This window comes from Theropithecus gelada, chromosome 3, assembly GCF_003255815.1.
Source record: "Theropithecus gelada isolate Dixy chromosome 3, Tgel_1.0, whole genome shotgun sequence".
NCBI classification, from domain to species: Eukaryota; Metazoa; Chordata; class Mammalia; order Primates; family Cercopithecidae; genus Theropithecus; species Theropithecus gelada.
The window spans coordinates 180,997,962-181,019,390 of NC_037670.1; the positions used below are offsets into that span (position 1 = coordinate 180,997,962).

General features: G+C 49.1%; 1 protein-coding gene across 2 annotated transcripts in view; it reads left to right on the forward strand.

Annotated features, from left to right (window-relative positions):
* Window positions 1–671: 671 nt before the first annotated feature.
* The window catches only part of NOM1 (nucleolar protein with MIF4G domain 1), a 21,579-nt gene continuing 821 nt past the window's right edge, over window positions 672–21,429 (forward strand). Inside the window, exons 1-10 of one of the 2 annotated variants that reach the window (XM_025381141.1) lie at window positions 672–1,683; window positions 3,776–3,903; window positions 5,346–5,541; window positions 11,203–11,526; window positions 13,972–14,082; window positions 14,834–15,001; window positions 15,797–15,918; window positions 18,189–18,321; window positions 18,881–19,012; window positions 20,980–21,089. In XM_025381141.1, the coding sequence (XP_025236926.1) occupies window positions 685–1,683; window positions 3,776–3,903; window positions 5,346–5,541; window positions 11,203–11,526; window positions 13,972–14,082; window positions 14,834–15,001; window positions 15,797–15,918; window positions 18,189–18,321; window positions 18,881–19,012; window positions 20,980–21,089 (2,423 nt within the window). In that variant the 5' untranslated portion in view covers window positions 672–684. The remainder of the gene's footprint in view (window positions 1,684–3,775; window positions 3,904–5,345; window positions 5,542–11,202; window positions 11,527–13,971; window positions 14,083–14,833; window positions 15,002–15,796; window positions 15,919–18,188; window positions 18,322–18,880; window positions 19,013–20,979; window positions 21,090–21,429) is intronic. The other variant, XM_025381142.1, reaches the window with a different exon arrangement.

Sequence of the window (21,429 nt, forward strand, 5' to 3'; positions counted from 1 at the left end):
CTCAAACCGCGCGGCCTCTGCGTTCCCTTCCCGGTTCACGTTACCCGGTAACGAGGAACCACAAACGCTCTGCCCCTGGTGGGAGCCCAGCGTCCAAACCCAGCCTGGGCAGGGCCGGCTCCTCTGGGGTCCTCGGCCGCCTGGCGGAGCCTCCCCTCCATCATCCTCGAGGATTTCCCTTTGGAGTCTCTCTCTCTGTCGCCCAGGCTAGAGTGCAGTGGCGCAATCTCGGCTCACTGCAACCTCTGCCTCCCGGGTTCAAGCGATTCTCTTGCCTCAGCCTCCGAGTAGCTGGGATTACAGGCGCCCGCCACCGCGCTCAGCTGATTTTTGTAGGGACGGGGTTTCACCAGGTTGGCCAGGCTGGTCTCGAACTCCTGACCCCAGGTGATCCACCCGCCTAGGCCTCCCAAAGTGCTGGGATTACAGCTGTAAGTCACCGCGCCGGGCCAGATTTCCCTTTTAAACGCGAAGGCACCTCCATGCTCATCGCGAGCCTGACGTCCACGCGGCGCCCACCCGCGGGCGCGCCTGCCCCGGGTGCCACCTGCCCGGCGCCCCGCGCAGCTCTGCTCGCTGTCGCCCTCCGGCCAGCAGGGGGCGCCGCCCGCTGGCCTCTCGCGGCCGCCGCTGTCCCCGGAAGTCCCGCGTCGGCCGGAAATCGTGCGTCCACCGTCTCGAAAAATGGCGGCGTCCAGGAGCACAGGAGAGGCCGGCCCGGGCTGCTCCCGTGGACGCGTGGTCCGCATGAAGCGCAAAGTGGGGCGCGGGCCGCGCCGCGGTCCAGGCGGCGGTGGGGAGAAGGCCCTGAAGAGACTCAAACTAGCGGTGAAGGAGTTCGTGCACGCGACTTCGGAGGGCGAGGCTCCCGAGGGTTGCCGGGGGCGCGGCGACCCGGTGCGCTTCCGCCCGGGAGGGAGAAAAAGTCGCAGGGAACTGAGGAAGGAGAAGCGGCACCTTCGGAAAGCACGCCGGCTGCAGAGGACGGCGGGCCCCGACGAGGGTCCCGGCCCGGGAGGCCGAAGCGGAGCCGAAGAAGCGAGCGGTCCCCGGCGGGACACGGAGGAGCGCGCCCGCCCAGCCCCTCGTCGGGACCCCTCGCTTCCCAAGGAGCCGCGGCCGTCCCGGGTCAAGGCCAAGGCCACGGCGCCCACCGCAAAGACTAGACTCTCCGCGGCCGCCACCGCCGCTGCCCGAAAACGGGCGCTTCTAGCGGCCAACGAGGAGGAGGACCGAGAGATCCGGAAGCTGGAGCGCTGCCTCGGCTTGAACAAGCGCAAAAAGAAGGACGGCAGCAGCTCCGTGCCGCTGAGCTTTGCACGCGACGGGCTCGACTATATTCTGGGAGCCCTGGAGTCTGGGAAAAATAGCGGCTTGTACGACAGCAGTGGGGAGGAGGAGGAGGAGGAGGAAGATGCCGGACAGACACTCCCCGAAAGTGACTTAGAGAGTGACTCCCAGGACGAAAGTGAAGAGGAGGAGGAAGACGTAGAAAAGGAAAAAAAGGCGCAGGAAGCAGAAGCAGAAGCGCAGAGCGAGGACGACGACGAGGATACAGAACAGGAACAGGGGGAAGAAAAGGAAAAGGGAACGCAGGAGAAAAGGAGGGAGAAGAGAGTCCGTTTTGCAGAAGATGAAGAAAAGAGTGAAAATTCCTCGGAGGACGGTGACATAACGGATCAGGTATCGTGTGAACACTCTAGGCCCTCTGGGATTTCCTTCAGAATAACGGGGCGGGGAGGAGGGCTTGAGACAGAAATGACACAGACTTGGTGTCTTGATAATGGTTTCAGCTGAATGTGAGTAAATCGGGTACATTACTCTATTCGGTCTTTCATGTTTTTAAGTTTTCATAATGTAAAGTTGAGGGAAAAAGCAATATAGAGACATTTTTATCCCGGGGACTTCAGGGCTGTCTCCACAGTGCGGCGTCTTCATTCTGTGTTTACCGGCCCAGGTCTAAACCTGTTAACCGCACCCCGTCTGTTCAGGCCTCTTTCAAGTATCTGAGGACATCTGCCGTGCCCGACTTCTAGAGTGAATTTTCTTTTTTTCTTTTTTTTTTTTTTTTTTTAAGACGGAGTCTCGCTCTGTCGCCCGGGCTGGAGTGCAGTGGCCGGATCTCAGTCACTGCAAGCTCCGCCTCCCGGGTTTACGCCATTCTCCTGCCTCAGCCTCCCAAGTAGCTGGGACTACAGGCGCCCGCCACCTCGCCCGGCTAGTTTTTTGTATTTTTTAGTAGAGACGGGGTTTCACCGTGTTAGCCAGGATGGTCTCGATCTCCTGACCTCGTGATCCGCCCGTCTCGGCCTCCCAAAGTGCTGGGATTACAGGCTTGAGCCACCGCGCCCGCCCTCTAGAGTGAATTTTCTAAAACCCAAAGCTAAGTTACAGCACTCCCCTGGATGAAGTACAACATTGAATTAAAGATAAAGTTCACGCCTGTAATCCCAGCACTTTGGGAGGCTGAGGCGGGCGGATCATTTGAGGTCAGGTGTTTGAGACCAGCCTGACTAACGTGGTGAAACCCCGTCTCTACTAAAAATACAAAAAATAGCCGGGCGTGGTGGCAGGCGCCTGTAATCCCAGCTACTTGGGAGGCTGAGGCTTAAACCAGGGGGGCAGAGGTTACAGTGAGCCGAGATCGCGCCACTGCACTCCAGCCTGGGCAACAGAGCCAGACTCTGTTTCAAAGAAAAAAAAAGTTCAGAATCCAGGATGTAGCAATCAAGGCTTTCATGGGCTGTCCTCTTGCATATTTTATCTCAGCGTTCTTTTGCATGTAGCTCATGGTTGGAGGCAGCTGTATGGAATTGCCTGCATTTCCTTCTCCCGACATCGCACTAGTTCTATGTATATAAATATTCAGCTTTTATGTATACACATATTCTTTGTTGAACCAGGTTTAAACTCTCTAGCAGTGGGGATCGTGCCTTACAAATGTTTGTGTCCTTAATGATTTACAAACACCACCACTCCCCTTCATAATTTAGGAAATAGTGAGCTGGGTTTTTTTTTTTTTTTTTTCTGAGACTGAGTCTGGCACTGTCTCCTAGGCTGGAGTGCAGTGGTGCAATCTCGGCTCACTGCAAGCTCCGCCTCCCGGGTTCAGGCCATTCTCCTGCCTCAGCTTCCCAAGTAGCTGGGACTACAGGCGCCCACCACCATACCCGGCTAATTTTTTGTATTTTTAGTAGAGAAGGGGTTTCACCGTGTTAGCCAGGATGATCTCGATCTCCTGACCTCGTGATCCGCGCGCCTCAGCCTTCCAAAGTGCTGGGATTACAGATGTGAGCCACAGCGTCCAGCCGGTTTTGATTTTTATCGTATAAACTTAGATACTACTTTTAAACAAGTTTGAAATTATTTTTAGGACACTTTTCCTCCAAAACTAGTGGTGTGTTTAATTTAGGTGTTTGTATGCTACTGTGCCTGCAGTAAATGAAGGCCGAGCGAAAGCGCAGTAGATAGGGCTCTGCTGGAGTTGAGCAGGTACCAGAGGTGCACAGCGAGGTCTGAAGAACGGCGCAGGGGAACACGAGATGATGAAGTGTGTTATTAATAGCATTAATGGAAATAATGACATGCACAGCCTGATGAGTGGAATGTTTACCCATATACTAAGCACTCAATAAATCCGATGTATTTAGGCAGCAATGATCAGTAGCAGCTTCCACCAGTTCTTGGGAATTTAATATTTAAATGCACATATGGCAAAGAAAAAAAACAGGATTTGGTCAGTGTAAATTTTTTGTAATTTATTTCTCTTTTCAAGCAGAGTCTTCATGAAAGTGGTGAAAAGTACATCCCACCTCATGTGAGGCGAGCTGAGGAGACAGTGGACTTCAAGAAAAAGGAAGAACTAGAAAGGCTGAAGAAACATGTAAAAGGTTTACTTAACAGGTGACCTTGCAGTATTGTTACACTGTATCACTTAAAGAGGTTGTCTGTTTTCTAAAAATGTAGGAGTTATCCCAGCAATTCAAATAGAAGTGATGGGGACAGTCAGTTGGATCCTTTCTGTTCTTGTCTTGATGCACCCAGACCCATACCTGGAGAAGGAGAGGATACCCAACTGTTGGATACTTTGAATCCCTTCAGGGTTTGAGAGCAGCCCCAATGCCCACATTGTTATTCTGAGAAGCAGGAAGGAATAGGGCAGAGGTTATTGTGCGTCTAAGGACAGTGTTGGAAGGACTGGCCTATGTCCCCTCTGCAGGAACACGTTCACCTGGTCTTCCATCCCCCTTACTCATTGCTCATGTCTGCATTTTTTTGTTACACAGTTTAAGAACAGAACATTTAAAAAACTGATTGGAAACCATACCGGTGGGGCTTTGTCAGTTACGCGTGCCCATCAGCTCTTTGGTTTTGAGGGTGTATACGTGTGATTTTTTTTGAGATGGAGTTTTTGCTCTTGTTGCACTAGGTGGAGTGCAATGGCGCGATCTTGGCTCACTGCAACCTCCACCTCCCGGGTTCAAGCGATTCTCTTGCCTCAGCCTCCCGAGTAGCTGGGATTACAGGCATGCACCGCCACGCCAGCTAGTTTTGTATTTTTAGTAGAGATGGGGTTTCTCCATGTATGTCAGGCTGGTCTCAAACTCCTGACCTCAGGTGATCCACCTGCCCTGGCCTCCCAAAGTGCTGGGATTACAGGCATGAGTCACAGCACCCAGGCAGGTCTGTGTAGTTTTATCACATGAAGATTCGAGTTACCACCACTGCAATCGAGATAAAACTCACCACCATCTCTCTCCTGCTGCCCCTCCGTGACCTCACCCACCCCCTTGTATTGCTTTTTGTTTCCTATTATTTACTGTAAACCTCTGTTTTAATGTTGAGTTCTGTATTAGCACAGGTGCACAATGAATAACCTTCCATGTACATGTGTATGTAGTCTCCCCTGCTACCCGTTCAAACAGAGCAGCCTTTTCTAGCGTTAGGAACTAAGGATTTCTATGCCACCTAAGAAATAAAAAGTTAGCATTTTTTCTAACAGCACATCCTAAGTCTGGACCCTGCCTATGGGGATATCAGGTCAGGATATTCAGGGGAGTATCCTCACGTATGTTTCTGTAGACTTAATCCAGGGTATGCCTCCGTGTGGCCACATTTCATCTTGTGAAGGCAGGAATGACATTGTTTTGGGATTCCAGAATATTATGTGGTTATGAATAATATATGCTGGGTTATTGGGTCAATATAAGAATAGTTAAGGGGTCAAAAGTATACATAAAAATAGAATATATTGTTGGTATGGATAACTTTTTAATTTTTTAAAATCGAACTGAAAATTCCTAATGGGAAACATTGTTGCTCTCTGTCTTTACAATTCTCTGCAGGCTGAGTGAACCCAACATGGCTTCCATCAGTGGGCAGCTGGAGGAGCTGTACATGGCCCACAGCAGGAAGGACATGAATGACACCCTGACCTCCGCCCTCATGGGTGCCTGCGTCACCGCCTCCGCCATGCCCAGCAGACTGATGATGGAGCATGTTCTCTTGGTCGGCGTCCTTCACCACACCGTTGGAATCGAGGTAGAGTTGTACCTTTGTCCAGGCTGTCACCAGTGTCTCATGGCGATTATTTTAATGATAGGCTTGATAAGTGCATCATTGTGTGCTGTGGGTGGTTCTTGTGTTAATTCCTTTTTGTTCTGAATAAATACTACATTGTCTATGTCATGTAATTGTAAACAGCATTCAGGAAGTACTTGATTTTGCTTAACTTTGCTTTTTTGTTCTGTCCGTTCTTTTTTTTTTTTTTTTTTTTTTTGTGACAGGGTCTCAGTCTGTCATCTAGGCTGGAGTGCCATGGCATGATCACAGCTGCAGGCTCAGGTGATCCTCCCACTTACCCTCTAGAGTAGCTGGGACTGCAGGTGCACACCACCACACCTGGCTAATTTTTTTGGCCGGGGTAGAAGTGGAGTCTCACTCTGTTGCCCAGACTGGTGTCAAATTCCTGGGCTCCAGTGATCCTCCTGCCTTGGCCTCCCAAAGTGCTGGGATTGCAGGTGGGAGCTGCCATGCCCAGCCCTGTTCTGTCCAGCCTAGCATGTCTTTTATGTTAATTTTTTTCTGGACTGACGTCTCAGATGTGCCTTCATTTCCTTTGCACTTCTCCCTTAACACTGATTTATTTCAGATGTTTGGAAGATAATGGTTGGTGTGGTCTCACTACTGAGGTGTTGGTATTGATGGGAGATGTGAGAGCACTGGGGCGTGGAGCTACCTGAACATGTTCAGGGAGGCCTGGTGCCCTTTCTGTGTTGTGGCCCTTTCTCATCAGTGAAGTGGGCTTTTGTCGGGATTGAATTGAACAGTGTACAGAAAGCATCTGGCACCTGACAGGTGCTAAGTAAATGTCCGCCCCACCCCCACATCCCTTTCATGTTCTTCTTGGTCCATGACCCTGGTGGTTAAAGTCAGGGAAGCTCTTTGGTGATGGCCCAGGTTCCACAGTCACTGCCCTCTTCTGGGCCTGTTCTATCTTAATTGAATACAGGAAAGTCATAACCCTCCCAGTCAATATTGCAGTCCCCCCAGGGAGCTGATTTCAGGTGTGTTGAAGGAAATCAGTCCAGTTAAAGGAGTTTGTTTTGAGGTAGGTGAACAAATGGATGGTTGGGTCAGTGAGGCTTAGTTTTCCCACGATACAGTATTTACCTGCAAATGCAGTGTTTAACCCATTTGGACCATTAAATGATACAGTCTCTTTTGATGGTGGTTCTTAGTTTTTTGCTTTCTGACAGCTGTACTCCAAAAAATAGGCCATTGCAGCACAGCATCCCTAAAAGTCTAATTTCCTGGTGTACGTTTATATACTTTTGTCTCCTTTTCATCTTTGATCCCAAAGTGTCCCGGTGAGATCAGGATAGACATTTACTGAAGCCTGCTTTGCAGTGCAGCAGGCAAAGCCGCTGAAGTGCTATGTGAAATTCCTGAGATCACGTCTTGTTAAAAGTACACAGAACTTGTTTTCTGGGCTCCTAGGCAAGCATGCTTTCTACTGCAATGCTAGTCCCATTCACTTCATTTTTATATTATTTTCTCTCAATTATAATCTTAGCAGTTATCTGGAGTCTTACTAAGTGGGGCTTTCCAAAGCTTGCTTTAAGATGCACAGATTTGCCAAAATGATTTAGCCTTCTTGTCACTGGGGCTTCTGTGCTGAAGGTGGTGTGGGGTGGGTGGAGACGCTGCCTGAGCACAGAACGTGCTGTACCAGCATGGTCTGTGTCACTTAGATGAGCTTGTGCCTCCGAGTCTTCCTGTGTCCAGTTGTTAAGGTCAGTGAGTTAGTTAATGTAATAGGCATAGGAAAGAGCTGGCCCACAGTAAGTGCTCATTGAAGGCTCATTATTTACGTACAGAAGGAGATTTTTGTGTTGAAATTCTGCTCTTCGTTTGGCTGGCTTTTCCTACCACTGCAAAGTTCTTTGCTGTTGCTGGATAATTTTCTGATCCACATTTTTCCACGTCTAGCAGTAGTCGCATGGTGGCAGCTTTTTGAAAGGCGTGTGGGGCATTAGGAAGCTGAGGGCAGGAGAGAGGGGCACAGGCTGAGCGTCTGAGTGCAGGAGTCTTCTCAGCTACATGGGTCATCTCAGATACGAAAATCTGCACCAGCTGGGGCTGGGCGCGGTGGCTCACGCCTGTAATCCCAGCACTTTGGGAGGCCGAGGCGGGTGGATCACGAGGTCAGGAGATTGAGACCATCCTGGCTAACATGGTGAAACGCTGTCTCTACGAAAAATACAAGAAAAAATTAGCTGGGTGTGGTGGGGGGAGCCTGTAGTCCCAGCTACTCGGGAGGCTGAGGCAGGAGAATGGCGTGAACCTGGGGGGGCAGAGCTTGCAGTGAGCTGAGATCGCACCACTGTACTCTAGCCCGGGCGACAGAGCGAGACTCCATCTCAAAAAAAAAAAAAAGTCTGCACCAGCTGCTTTGGGAACTGTCTTTTGTTGTTTATTTTTTATTTCTAAGAGCTCTCCTCATTTTCATGTATGAGAACGTGGCAGTCCGTTTTCTTGTCATTACAAAGTGACGGAATCACTGGGTGCTATTCCTGGGCCCTGTGATTACCATAATCAGGGCCATTCTGTGACTTCTTGGTGCCTCCCTATCCTCCTGGAGGACACTGGTGTGCTTCAGCTGACTTAATCGTCAGAATGATCTTAGTGCAGGCAGTATATCAGTGAGTTACAGGAAAAGCAGTAGACCCTGACCACCCACAGCGCATCAGGAATTTACTTGATTGGAAAACATGAGATTATTGGGCCTACTTTCGTTTAAACCTTTGCTAATTGCATGAAGGACAGTGAAATGACTTGTTCTGAGCGGAAGTCGTTACGGTACTTTAGTTAATGACATCCACGGAAACTTTGCCAGCATGTGATGAGCTTTCAGGGCATTGGCTCCATTCAGCTGTCTTCAGTGCTGTACTGAGAAAAACATTCTGTGTTAAAGACGTTGGTGTCAGCTGCTGAACTGCTTCTGTAAGTCCTTTAAAACTCAAAAACCCAGTCTATGTATATTCGTGTTAAAATTTCCACGTCGGAATTAACGTACAGGATGTGCTTGAATAACTTTACCAACATGAATTTTACTTACATTCTTAAATGTTATGCTGTTATATTTAATTTGAAGACGTTAAATGGAACTTCAGATTTAGAATTTTGAGAAATTTCGATGTAATTTACATAATTGAAAACATATGGCCGGGCACGGTGGCTCACGCCCGTAATCCCAGTGCTTTGGGAGGCCGAGACGGGCAGATCATGAGGTCAGGAGATCAAGACCATCCTGGCTAAGATGGTGAAACCCCGTCTGTACTAAAAATGCAAAAAATTAGCCAGGCGTGGTGGCGGGCGCCTGTAGTCCCAGCTACTTGGGGGGCTGAGGCAGGAGAATGGCGTGAACCTGGGAGGCAGAGCTTGCAGTGAGCCGAGATGGTGCCACTGCACTCCAGCCTGGGTGACAGAGTGAGACTCCATCTCAAAAAAAAGAATACATACTTGAAGATGGCGCAGAAAACAAAGAAGGAAGCTCCTGCCCTTCCTAAAGCCGAAGCCAAAGCAAAGGCGTTAAAGGCCAAGAAGACAGTGTTGAAAGGTGTCCACAGCCACAACATACTTGAATATGTTTTATGCCTGAATTTTTATTGATGTCTACAGAATTCTAATTTACTTTTTAAAATTATATTTGAATATAACCTAGTAGCCATAATAGAATGTGTCTTCCAGTTTATCTTCATTGAAGGGGCTTAAATTGGAAACTACAGTTTTCTCAGGTCTTTACAAACTGAAGTGTATATCTAGTCCATCAGAGCTAGCCTCCAGTAAGTCACTGTGGCCTTCTGCCAATCTGTTGCCTTTCTCTGGATTCTTCTAGCATTGATTTTTTTGCAGTCTAGCAATGATGTCTGCGTACTTCCCCATTACACTCAAGCCTGTCTGGTGGATCTCAGCCTTGCCTGCGATTTTCACTGACACCCTTACATCTCCATCCAGTCCTGTCTGGATGACTCCTGTTGAAGCTTAATAACCGCTGAGCTGGTTTTGTCCAGATCTGCTAGGTTGCTGTCCCTCACGTAGTTCCTGGTTACCCAGACCAAAAACCTGGGAGTCACAGACCCTTCAACTTTTACAGCCAGTGTCATGCACTACCATGCGTCACTGTGGTGCCCAGCCCCTTCATCCCTGGTCCAGCGCAGCTGCGTCGTTTAGGCCATCATCTCCTGGCTGGGCTGTGGGGGCCACTCTGTGTCACCACCATGTCCCTGCTTCCACCTTTTCCCTCCAGTCCTAGCTTAAGCTGAGATTTGAGAGAAAATGATGACACGATAGTGTTGCCGGCAAGATTGAAAACTACTGTTTCTGCCTTCAAGTTTTATTATCTCTGTTTTACACACTGAAAAAACAGAGGTCCAGGATCTTGCTGAAGACCACACAGACCCACTTCCTGGTCTTCTCATCCTTCAGTCCACAGTTATGGAATTCAGGACAGAATGTACCAGAATAGCACAAGGAAAACACTTAGGCCTTGCTTAGCTCCACCAGGCCTGGCAGTTCCTCGCCCCAGTTCCGCCCCTCAGGGCAGTGTCTGGTTTACCTGCTGGTCCCCCTCAGGGCCCAGTGCCCCTCAGACCACTGGCTGAGCCAAGTGAGTGTATTCACAGGCTACCTTAGTGCCAGAGACTCAGCCCTGGGAAAGTAGGGCTCTCCTCTGTGGCACCTGGGGCCCTTCCAGAGGTTATTAAGTACCTGTCTATTTGGCTCTGATATATACTCTGATATTCAGAATGTGTTGCGTTTTTCTATTTTAGAAATCGCTTGTATTGCTTCCTTGTAAGAAATTAATTTGGGGTAAAAATCTGCAAAAAATCTTTTAAGAAATGAGCATTGTTAGGTAGTGGAACTTTTTTTTTTTTTTTTTTTTTGGACACAGAGTCTTACTCCGTCACCCAGGCTGGAGTGCAGTGGTGCGATCTCGGCTCACTGCAACCTCCGCCTCCTGGGTTCAAGCGATTCTCTTGCCTCAGCCTATCGAGTAACTGGGATTACAGGCATGTGCCACCACGCACTGCTAATTTTCTTTTTTTTTTTTTTTGCATTTTTAGTAGAGACAGGGTTTCACTGTGTTAGCCAGGATGGTCTCGATCTCCTGACCTCGTGATCCACCCACCTCAGCTTCCCAAAGTGCTAGGGTTACAGGCGTGCACCACCCCGCCTGGCTAATTTTTTTTTTTTTTGTATTTTTAGTAGAGACGGAATTTCACCATTGTTAGCTAGGATGGTCTCAATATCTCTGACCTCGTGATCCACCCACCTCCGCCTCCCAAATTGCTGGGATTACAGGCGTGAACCACCACACCTGGCCAGTAGTGGAACATTTTTAGAGATGTAGATGTATTTTTAACATCATTTTTAACAGTTTTATTTTTCCCAAGGAGTCAGAACGGCTGCTGGCCAAACAATGCCCGTTTGTTGTTGATATTAACAAGAGGAAGGTGCCCTTGCATCCAGGCTGGGGTGCTCTGGCTGGCTGCTCTGGGTTGCTGAGGGATGCCTTGTTGGAATGCCCTGCCTTGTGGACACTTTGTTAATTTAGAAAGTGCCAGTTCTGTGTGTTGAAGGAGAAAGGAAGGTTTCTAGGAATAACATAATCATCTTTTTTCTGTTCGGTTCTTTCAGGTTGGTGCCCACTTTCTGGAGGCGGTGGTGAGGAAGTTCGATGCCGTCTATAAACATGGAAGCGAAGGGAAAGAGTGTGACAACCTGTTCACCATCCTTGCCCATTTATACAACTTCCACGTGGTTCAGTCTCTCCTTATCTTCGACATTTTGAAAAAACTGATTGGAACTTTCACCGAAAAAGATATTGAACTGATCTTGTTAATGCTGAAAAACGTGGGTTTTTCATTGAGAAAAGACGATGCTTTATCACTTAAGGAACTGATCACTGAAGCCCAGACTAGAGCCAGCAGGGCAAGCAGCGAGTTTCAGGACCAGACCAGGGTACGCGTGCGACACTTGATCTGCTTCCTAAGTCCCTAAAGCCCACAAACTGGCCAGAACCTAGAAATCAGTATCTGGGGTAAATATTACACTCTTCCTTTCCTAGTGATTTCTGTTTCTTCTGTCTCGTCCCGTTTTCTGGCTTTAATATGTGAATGGACCTTATTCCTTTACTAAGAACTCAGAAAATATTTTGTGAATTTAAAAATTGATTTATGTAACATTCATTTATGCAAAACATATTTACCAAGGAGGCCACAGGACCTGGGACTCTAGGGTAAGCCTGGGTTGGACTTCAGGCTCTGCCACTTGACAGCAGCGTAACCTGGGTCTTCTTAGCCTCAGTTTCCCCCTCTGTAAGACAGGAACTGATCACAGCTCCCACCTTGTGTGCTGTTCAGATGATGGGATGGGTGGAACCGTGTGTTCCTGAGAAACCCTTTGGGGAAGAACCCGAAAAGGGTTAGTGTAAGAGCCTGGAGGGGCTGTCACAAGAGAAAAAGGCAGAGTCCAGGTCTCTGGACCCTTGTTAATTATTGCAGGGAATCGAGGATTTATCCTGGGGGCCTCAGAAGGGTCCCAGCAGCTGAATGACAGGTTGGAGTTTTCCTTCTGATGGTCATTTTGACTCCAAGATAGAAAGAGGTGCAAGGTGGTTGGAGTCAGGAAGAGTTTTGCAGGAGCTGGGGAGTAGGTGGTGGCAAATGTCGGGATCGTGGCAGCAGGTGTGGACATGGGCATCAGAAGTGACTAGACCTCATGTGGATTGGGGTGAAAGGAAGGAGGGCTCAGGGTCACCTGTCAGGGGCACAGGGGACCGTGCAGGAGGAGGTGAGGATTTAGAAGGACAGGCACCTCCGTTTTGGTAAGACTGGGTTAGCTGTGAACAAAGTGGGCTGAAGGGATTCCGGGCTGCTCTCGTAGAGGGGGTCCTGGGAGCCGTGGACGTGGGTGGACTTGCCTGGCGGGGCAGGCTGTGAGGAGGACCTTCAGGTTAAGGAGCACTGACGTTTAGCTGCAGGGAGGAAGGAGAGCTGGCAGGTGAGAAGGAAATGAGGATGGTCCCAGGAGCCGGGGACCCCTAGTGTCCCCAGGAAGAATTCACGCCCGTGTGGGATGCTGAGGACCAGCAAGAGGAGGAAGGGATTTGCGTTTTGGGCTGAATTGTGACAGCGTTCCTTACTGGCTTATCCTGGTCACCGGAGAAACCAGTCTGAAGAGGAGGGGGCTGGAGAAGGGAATGGGAGCAGCAGGTTAAATGGTGGTTTAAAATGGAGAATAGGCCGGGCGCGGTGGCTCAAGCCTGTAATCCCAGCACTTTGGGAGGCCGAGACGGGCGGATCACGAGGTCAGGAGATCGAGACCATCCTGGCTAACACGGTGAAACCCCGTCTCTACTAAAAATACAAGAAAAGGCCGGGCGCGGTGGCTCAAGCCTGTAATCCCAGCACTTTGGGAGGCCGAGGCGGGTGGATCACGAGGTCAGGAGATCGAGACCATCCTGGCTAACACGGTGAAACCCCGTCTCTACTAAAAATACAAAAAAATAGCCGGGCGAGGTGGCGGGCGCCTGTAGTCCCAGCTACTCGGAGGCTGAGGCAGGAGAATGGCGTGAACCTGGGAGGCGGAGCTTGCAGTGAGCCAAGATCGCGCCACTGCACTCCAGCCTGGGGGACACAGCGCGAGACTCCGGCTCAAAAAAAAAAAAAAAAAAAAAAAAATGGAGAATAAGACAGAAAGTACATTAGTGGCCACCTAGAGCTGGGGTGCTGGCTGGGGAGTTGGGGAAACGGGGAATGGTGGTTAATGGGCTTGGAGTTTCTCTTCTGGGGTGATGAGAAAGTTCTGAAATTGATTGTGGTGATAGTTGCACAGAATGTACTAAAAGCCACCTAATTATATACCTTACATGAGTGAGTTTTATGGTATATGAATTCTGTATCAATAAGAAGTTGACATTTGGGGACATCTCAGAGGGTATGTGGGAATTCTTTGTGCTGTTCTTGCAACTTTTCTGTAAGTATGACATTACTTCCAGTTTTAAAGTTTAAAAAACTACAAGGCCAGTGGTAGGAGAGAAGATGTCCAGAGCAGGTCACTGGAGGCCAGGGTGGGAGCAGGAGCACAGTAGGGGCCGGGGCGGCCGAGGAGGTGTGGACGGTGCGGAAGGGCGAGGTGTGTGGCGAGCAGAAGGGAAAGTGAGATCTCTGAGGAGTTTGGGTTCCCACTTGACGTTGGGGGACACATTTCTGTTTTGAGGTATTATGTAGCCCTGAGTAGGCGGCTGAGACTAGTTTAGACCATCTCTGCCTAACGGCCGTCCTGACTTTATATCATGGCAGTGGCGGCCATGCGCATCAGGTGTGGTCGATTTCTTGCCAACTTGAATGGGCCGTTTAGACTGTTTGAAATGATGGACTTTCAATGTTTTCATTTTTCTTAAAGATTCGGTTTATGCTAGAGACGATGTTGGCCCTGAAGAACAATGACATGCGCAAAATTCCAGGCTATGACCCCGAGCCTGTGGAGAAGCTGAGGAAACTGCAGAGAGCTTTGGTAAGTCAAGGAACTTTCAGTTCTGCTTTGCTCAGAGCTTCCCTGTCAGCATGAGCCTGCCGTGAAAATCAAGAAATAGTCAGACCTGCAAGTCAGGGCGGTGTCTGGTGAGTGAGAGCGTGCTCAGAGGCAGAGGGAAGGCTGCTCGGTTTTCCTCGGGGGCTCTCCCAGTGGTCTGGGCGTGCTCGTGCAGAGTGTCCATGCGTGGGGAAGGCCCATGTTGGGCGAGCGTCCTCTTTGCCTCGCCCCAGGTGCTGAACTTGGGCTGCATCATTGCATCATCCGATGCTTTAAGAGAAGGCCGGGTCCCCACCTGGACCAAGGAAATCGGATGACGCAGGTCCTTGGACCGTCTCTGACATGCAGCCAGGATGGAGACCGAGCAGCTCCCTGCCGGAGTGAGTCTTTCAGCCCCTGTCATCTCAAGTCCACATCGTCCTTGACCCAGGCTCTTCCAGGCATGTGCTGCCCTGCCACTGAGCCTGAGGCAGCTCTGTCACTTTCGCCTGTTGGGGCAGCTTTCCAAACACAACGCGTTTGGAGTTCTGGACTCTCAAACACAAAACACGGAGTTTACTGCTAGTTTTGGCATTTTTCCAAACAGGTTAATCATCCCAATTGCCAGTGAATCATCCAGTATTCCGGTATTCATGCACCAGAAATGTCATGGTCAAAAACAAAGCCACCAGGGATGGAAGTACAGAATATGAACCAATTAAAAGCATTTCATTAGCTCTTCTCTCTTAATCAGGTCCGCAGCGCCGGCTCAGGTTCTGAGACTCAGCTTCGCGTCTCCTGGGACAGCATCTTGAATGCGGAGCAGACAGGTCGCTGGTGGATTGTGGGGTCTGCCTGGAGTGGGGCCCCGATGATCGACAACAATCACCATACATACCTGCAGAAGCAGCTTGTGGGGACGGTAGGGACGCCCATGCTCAAGGCTGCCAGGCAGTGGCACCTCCCTGTGTGGTGTGTGGTCACAGCTTTACCTGGAGCAGCTCTCTTACTGTTCTTGAATGGTCACTGAAATGTATAAGGTTTATTTGGAGGCCTTATAGAAATTGCTATTAATATTACATTGTGATATAATTATTCTGTTTCTGTTGTATCTTTTAACTGGACTTTAAAAGATCTGAAAGTTGAATGACATGGGGCAGGGGAGTGCATGAGGACCTGAACGCTCACGGGGCAGGAGCCCATTGCCAAGACCCCTCGTGCTGCCCTGCCTGGGCTGTGCATTCTAGGCCACAGGCCATGGATTTCACATTGTGGAAATTCAAGTCCATTTTTCACCCAGACTTCCCTCGTTACCCCCTCGTGTCCTTCCCTTTCCCAGATTCTGTGTCACTCGTGGTGGTCACGGTTCCCCAGGCTCTGCCAGTGACTGGCTCTCTTGCTTTATTCATCGTCACTTGCCCTGAGGTTGAACCGCGACTGAGAAGCCTCCCCCATGAGTGTTTTCTCCCCCAGCGGCTGGGGTTTCACTGTGTGTCCCCCTTGCACAGAGGGGCATTTCCCAAGAGCAGCTGTGGCTTCCCTGTGTGTCCCCCTTGCACAGAGGGGCGTTGCCCGAGAGTGAACGTGGTGCTGATGCTCATCTGCCCACATAGACCTCACAGTTGGATTCAGTGACACTGAAGTACAGTATGGTATCTCTCAGGAGGCAGTTTCCATGGAGACATGTGTATGACTTGTCCATTCATCGTGCTTCCAGGTCAGCTCAAAGATCCTAGAACTCGCCCGGAAGCAGAGGATGAACACCGACATCCGGAGAAACATATTCTGCACAATAATGACAAGTGAAGATTTTTTGGATGCTTTTGAAAAGCTTCTGAAGTAAGCATTTGTGTACACATTTTGACCTATTAATGAGATGCTGTAAAATAAGTAAGTTGATTTGCTTTTTGAGTTTTGGGTGACTGAGTCTGATGCTGCTTAGGGAGGATGGGGCTATTCTTGTGACCATCCACTCATGCTGTTGGATTCGTGCATCCCTGGGTTAGTCATCTTGTTCCTATTAGTCTCTAGTAGTTCCTCATTAGAACATTTTATGATATATAAAGATTGGGGGTTTTGGGGTTTTTTTGAGACAGGGTCTTGCCGTGTTGCTCAGGCTGGAGATTGAGGAGTTTTGACTGAAAGTATCAGATAACCTTGTCAGTGGCTGTTGGTTGTCATGAATTGCTTAAAAATATATAAATCTTCATAATAAAGCTATTCTGATTCTTCATTTAAAACTTCCTGGTATAGTTTCTATAATTAGTTGTAATAAGATTTTAAAGATCCTATAATCCCAGCTACTTAGAAGGCTGAGACAGGAGGATCACTTTAGCCTAGGAGTTCAAGACCAGCTTGGGCAACATACTGAGACCGCATCTCGTTAAAAAACATTTTAAATGTACCTGTGTAGTTTTATGAGATACTTCTAAGTAATGTAATGTTAATACATATTCTTTTATTTGCTTCAAACTAGGATGAAATACAGGGAGAACATGATTCGTTTTAGGATTCTGATAATTAGGGTTTTATTTTCTAAACTGGGGTGCCTAGTTGAAGTGGAAGTCCTGAGCTTCCTCTGCCTCTCTGTGGCCTTGCTGTTTTGCTGAAGACGTCCTGTCTCGCTAGTTACCCTTTGTCTCTAAAAGGGCTCTTTTGAGGAGAGCCCTTATTCCCTAGTCAGCGGGTCTGGCTTATCCTTTGTACTCAGAAGGACTTCTTTTATTTCTCGTCTGGTGGACTTCATGTTTTGAAATTTTTGGCCTTTCAAACTACGTTTATTAAACAATAGTTTTCCCCACTGTTCATCAAAATCATGAGTTATAAATCTGAGCTTTTAATCAGCATGAATTGATAATAAATGCAGCCAAAACTCAGTTGGTTCTTTGGGCTGCCTGCACCGCCTTCACGTGAGTGCTGTCCGTGGGGCTGTGCCGTTTGCAGTGGAGTTGGTGCTTCTCTCCTAAGGTACAGAGTGTCTGCCTCTGTGCGGGGGCGGCAGCCTCAGCCGTATTCGGATCTCGCCAGAAACTGGAAGCAGCCCACATGCCCCTCAGTTGGGGAAAGGATAAACCATGAGACGCCGTCTAAGGGATACTTACTACTTAGCATCACGAGGGGCAAACTCCCAAGGCTCCAACAGCACGGTGACTCTCGAGTGGATTCTGCCAGCGCAGGACACCACCCTGCCTCGAATCTGTGTGACAGAGGCAGAGGCAGAACTAGAGGGACAGAAGCAGATTAGCGGTGGCCCACGGCAAGGGTGGCTCACGGCCCCGGGTTCTCACGGCAGATTAGCAGTGGCCCACGGCAAGGGTGGCTCACGGCCCCGGGTTCTCGGCGTGCGATGGAGAGTTCTGTTTCGGCAGTGCCGGCGGTGACGTGACTATATGGGCTTATCCACACTCACAGGACTCTACACTGCAAAGGATAGGTTTTACTGTGTGTGAGCTCTAACTCAAGTTTTACAAACGATGGCGGGCGCCCTGGCTCACGCCTGTAATCCCAGTACTTTGGGAGGCCAAGGTGGGTGGATCACCTGAGGTCAGGAGTTCAAGAGTAGCCTGGCCAACATGGCAAAACCCCATCTCTACTAAAAATACAAAAATTAGCTGAGGGCAGTGGTGGCATCCGTAATCCTAGCTACTCGGGAGGCTGAGGCACAAGAATCGCTTGAACCTGAGAGGTGGAAGTTGTCGTGAGCCGAGGTCACGCCACTTGGACTCCAGCCTGGGTGACAGAGCAAGACTGTCTCAAAAAAAAAAAGAAAGAAAGAAACTGTGAAGTCATTGCCGTAGCAGGAACCAGCTCTGAGGGCGCACACGATTGAGGCCGTTTATTGTCAGCCGGGCACAGCTGTCGACTTTTGCAGCTGGCGGGGGACCCTAGATGGTCTTGTCTCCTCTGACATTTTGTCACATTGTAGGATAAGCTGAGGACCGGAGAGGTTGTGATGGGGCTGGGCCTGTAGCTGGTGTCTGCCGCCGCGTCCACCTGGCTCGCCCCTCACCAGACCTTTCCAGGCGGGAAGGAGTTCCCCTGACAGGTATCAGCCTTTAAACTTCAGAGGTCGAGCGATGTTCCAGTCATTGCTGTTCTCTGTTTTCTAGGCTTGGACTTAAGGATCAGCAGGAGAGAGAAATCATTCACGTTCTCATGGATTGCTGCCTTCAAGAGAAAACCTACAATCCCTTCTATGCTTTCCTGGCTAGCAAATTCTGTGAATATGAAAGGAGATTTCAGGTAGCTTAGTGTGGAGGCACCAGTTACATCTGCTCTACTGTTTTTTCTACACATGCTGCCTGGCTCAACCCACCTGCAAAGGAGTTCCCCACGTCAGGAGGCCCCTGATAGCCCAGTCACGTGGTCCATGCTGGCTGCCAGGCCACGTTCACTGGGAGCGAAAGTGGGAGGGCTAGAGGGGAATGTCAAGGGTCCACCATGTCCTCATGTCGCCTGCTCCTGCCACAGTTGCAGGCAGCGTGTGGCCAGGCCAGCGGGAGCACCTCGCCGGTTCACAGTGCACCAGTCTCTTCTGATGTCACTTGCTGTGGCCTTTTCCTTAGAATGTTCTGTTGGTGTCTGCTGATTTGGGGGGAAAACTGCACCAGAAAGAGATTCTTGTGAAGCTATTTGGGACTATGCTCCATAGGAAAGGACAGTAAGGCCGCCACTAAAAGTCTTGATGTTTAGAATATTAAAAGTAAGATAATAAGAAAATACCTTTAGGTTATGTTCTTAGTGATGTATTATAATAATCTGTGGCCATTTACCTTTTTTCTCCTTTTAACTATGATACTAGATGACTTTCCAGTTCAGCATATGGGACAAATTTCGGGACTTGGAAAACTTGCCAGCTACGAATTTCTCTAATTTGGTTCATCTGGTGGCCCACTTGTTGAAGACAAAATCTCTTTCCCTTTCCATCTTAAAGGTTCGTGTAACGTGTGAAAATATCGAAAGCAGTGGAAATGGGAGTGTGATTGTTTACATCAGGTCCTATTGCACCAGCGCGTTTTCCTCGATTCTGATGCATCTGGAAAGTGCCTGTGTTATCGTAGCCAGCACAGAAAATGGCCAGACTAACAGGCGCTACAAATTGACCTGGTAAATGAAGGCACCGCTGCCGTTCTTTTGCTAAGCTGAGTGAATCTGTTTTGGGTTTGAGGTTAATTTGCTGGTCCTAATTATAAAATCCTGAACTAGTCACTGTTAGTGAGGAGAAGAGTGGACGAAGTAGGGCCTGGTGTCCCTAGAGGTGAGGTGAGTTTGCTTGCTTCGATGTAAGTTGTTTTAAAACTGTAGGCTTTCTCCTGCCCTGCTGTGTTTGGGACTTTGCAGTGAACCATGAAACATAGACATCTTTTTTCTTTTTCCCCAAAATGGAGTGTTGCTCTGTCACCCAGGCAGTACAGTGGTACGATCTCAGCTCACTGCAACCTCCACCTCCCGGATTCAAGCGATTCTCCTGCCTCAGCCTCCCAAGTAGCTGGGACTACAGGCGCCTGCCACCGCACCCAGCTAATTTTTGTATTTTTAGTAGAGACGGGATCTCACTGTGTTGGCCAGCCTGGTCTGGAACTCCTGACCTTGTGATCTGCCTTCCTCAGCCTCCCAAAGTGCTAATATTACAGGCGTGAGCCACTGTGCCCGGCTGAAACCTAGGCATCTTATAAGTTGGGGTTTGATGTGGGCCAGTAAGGCTTGGATGGTAGGACCAACAGACTCTGAATAGCCTAAGAAATTTGGATCGCCTGGGGGGCAATGGGAAGTGAAAAGCAGAGCGAGTTGAGGGGCGTTGACTGCAGTGGCCTGGACCCACAAGACAGCTGCAGCCTCAGCTTCCCGTGTGTTTCTGTGTGTCCTGTGCAGTTCATCAGCATGCCCGCTCCAGTTCACCCTGCGTCCCTTGCTGTGTCCAACTTGCTGTGTCCAAGTGTCCAAGTTTGGCCACTGTACTGAAAATGAGGGCCCCGAGCCTTACGCCAAATCCTGACAACTGGAATAACTTGGATCATGGCGGAGGCATTGCTCCCCCTCCGCTCCCCTGCCTTGCCTTTTGCTCACTCAGGCATCGTGCTCATCGTGGAACAGCATGGATACTACCGCGGATGAGCGGGAGAGGCGTGGCAGGAGTGCATCCTTTGGCGTAGAGCTTTAGAGATGCCCCCAGCCCCGCCCCGCCCCCCGGGCTGCTCTCATTCCCAGTATCTCTGTGTTTCGGCCGTGCTTTGTGGTCTCGCTGTGTCCCCGGGTCTGCAAGCGCCTGTGATGGTGTTTGGCTGCGGACCTCCCTGTGGGTATCCTTCCCGTCACCATGCATTTAGTCCCCTCCTCGAGCTCGCTGACATTCAGCTAAGATTGAAGTGGGTCCTCGCTGGCGCCCATGAGTCTGTTCTGGGTAGCATCCTACTGTATACGTGTGCCTCAGTTTACAAACGTATTTATCCCACTGATCCGTGTTTAAGTTATTTCTGATTTTTAGATAGTTTTCTAGGAGAGAGAGATATATGTATTAGTCTTCTAAAAGTAAATTTTTTATATATATAGTTTTAATTAGGGGATGGGTACTTTGGGGAATGGAGGTAATTTATGGTTCAGTTCTAGATACTGAATTTCTGATTCACAAGGTATGTGCCCCGGGAATTCCACGTACACTGCTGAGTTGTTCCCAACGGTGACTGTGGCCGGCCACACCTCTGCCAGCAGCGTATAGGGATTCCCAAGGCCCACATCCTTGCCAACAGGTGTTCATTTCTTAGCTCTGGAAATAGCTTCTTAAATCAGTGGTAGTGGGGGAGTGGGGGAGATTAATTTTTACTCTAATTAACTATATTTACAAATCATTGAAAAAGTTGGCTAAATCAGTGTAACTATTTTTCTCTATGTCCTGACCATTAGGTAGTTGAATTCAGTGAATTAGACAAACCCAGAGTCCACTTTTTACGAAAAGTATTAAGTATCCTATTAATGGAAACAGAAATTGAAGACCTCAGTTTAATTTTCACAAGGTATGTACCCCACCCTTTCTGATGAGACATGGAAGAGAAATAAAGAGGTTGTTTTCACTTGTGTTAATTTAGAAACACAAGGTTGTACTACATGTGTAGCTTAATCTTTTCAGTTTTATTTTTAAGCTAGTATGCATTAGATCTGGGGAATAGAAATTTGTCTACTAGCAAATTAACAATGATTGGTAATAATAAAATATGTTAAGAAGTTCTTTTTTTTTTTTTTTTTTTTTTTTTTTTTTTTTCGGGGGGTCGGTTTTTTTTTCCCGGGGGGGGTGGGCTGGGCGGGTTTCCCCCCCCGGCAGCCCCCCCCCCCCGGGCTTAGCTCTTTTCCCGCCCC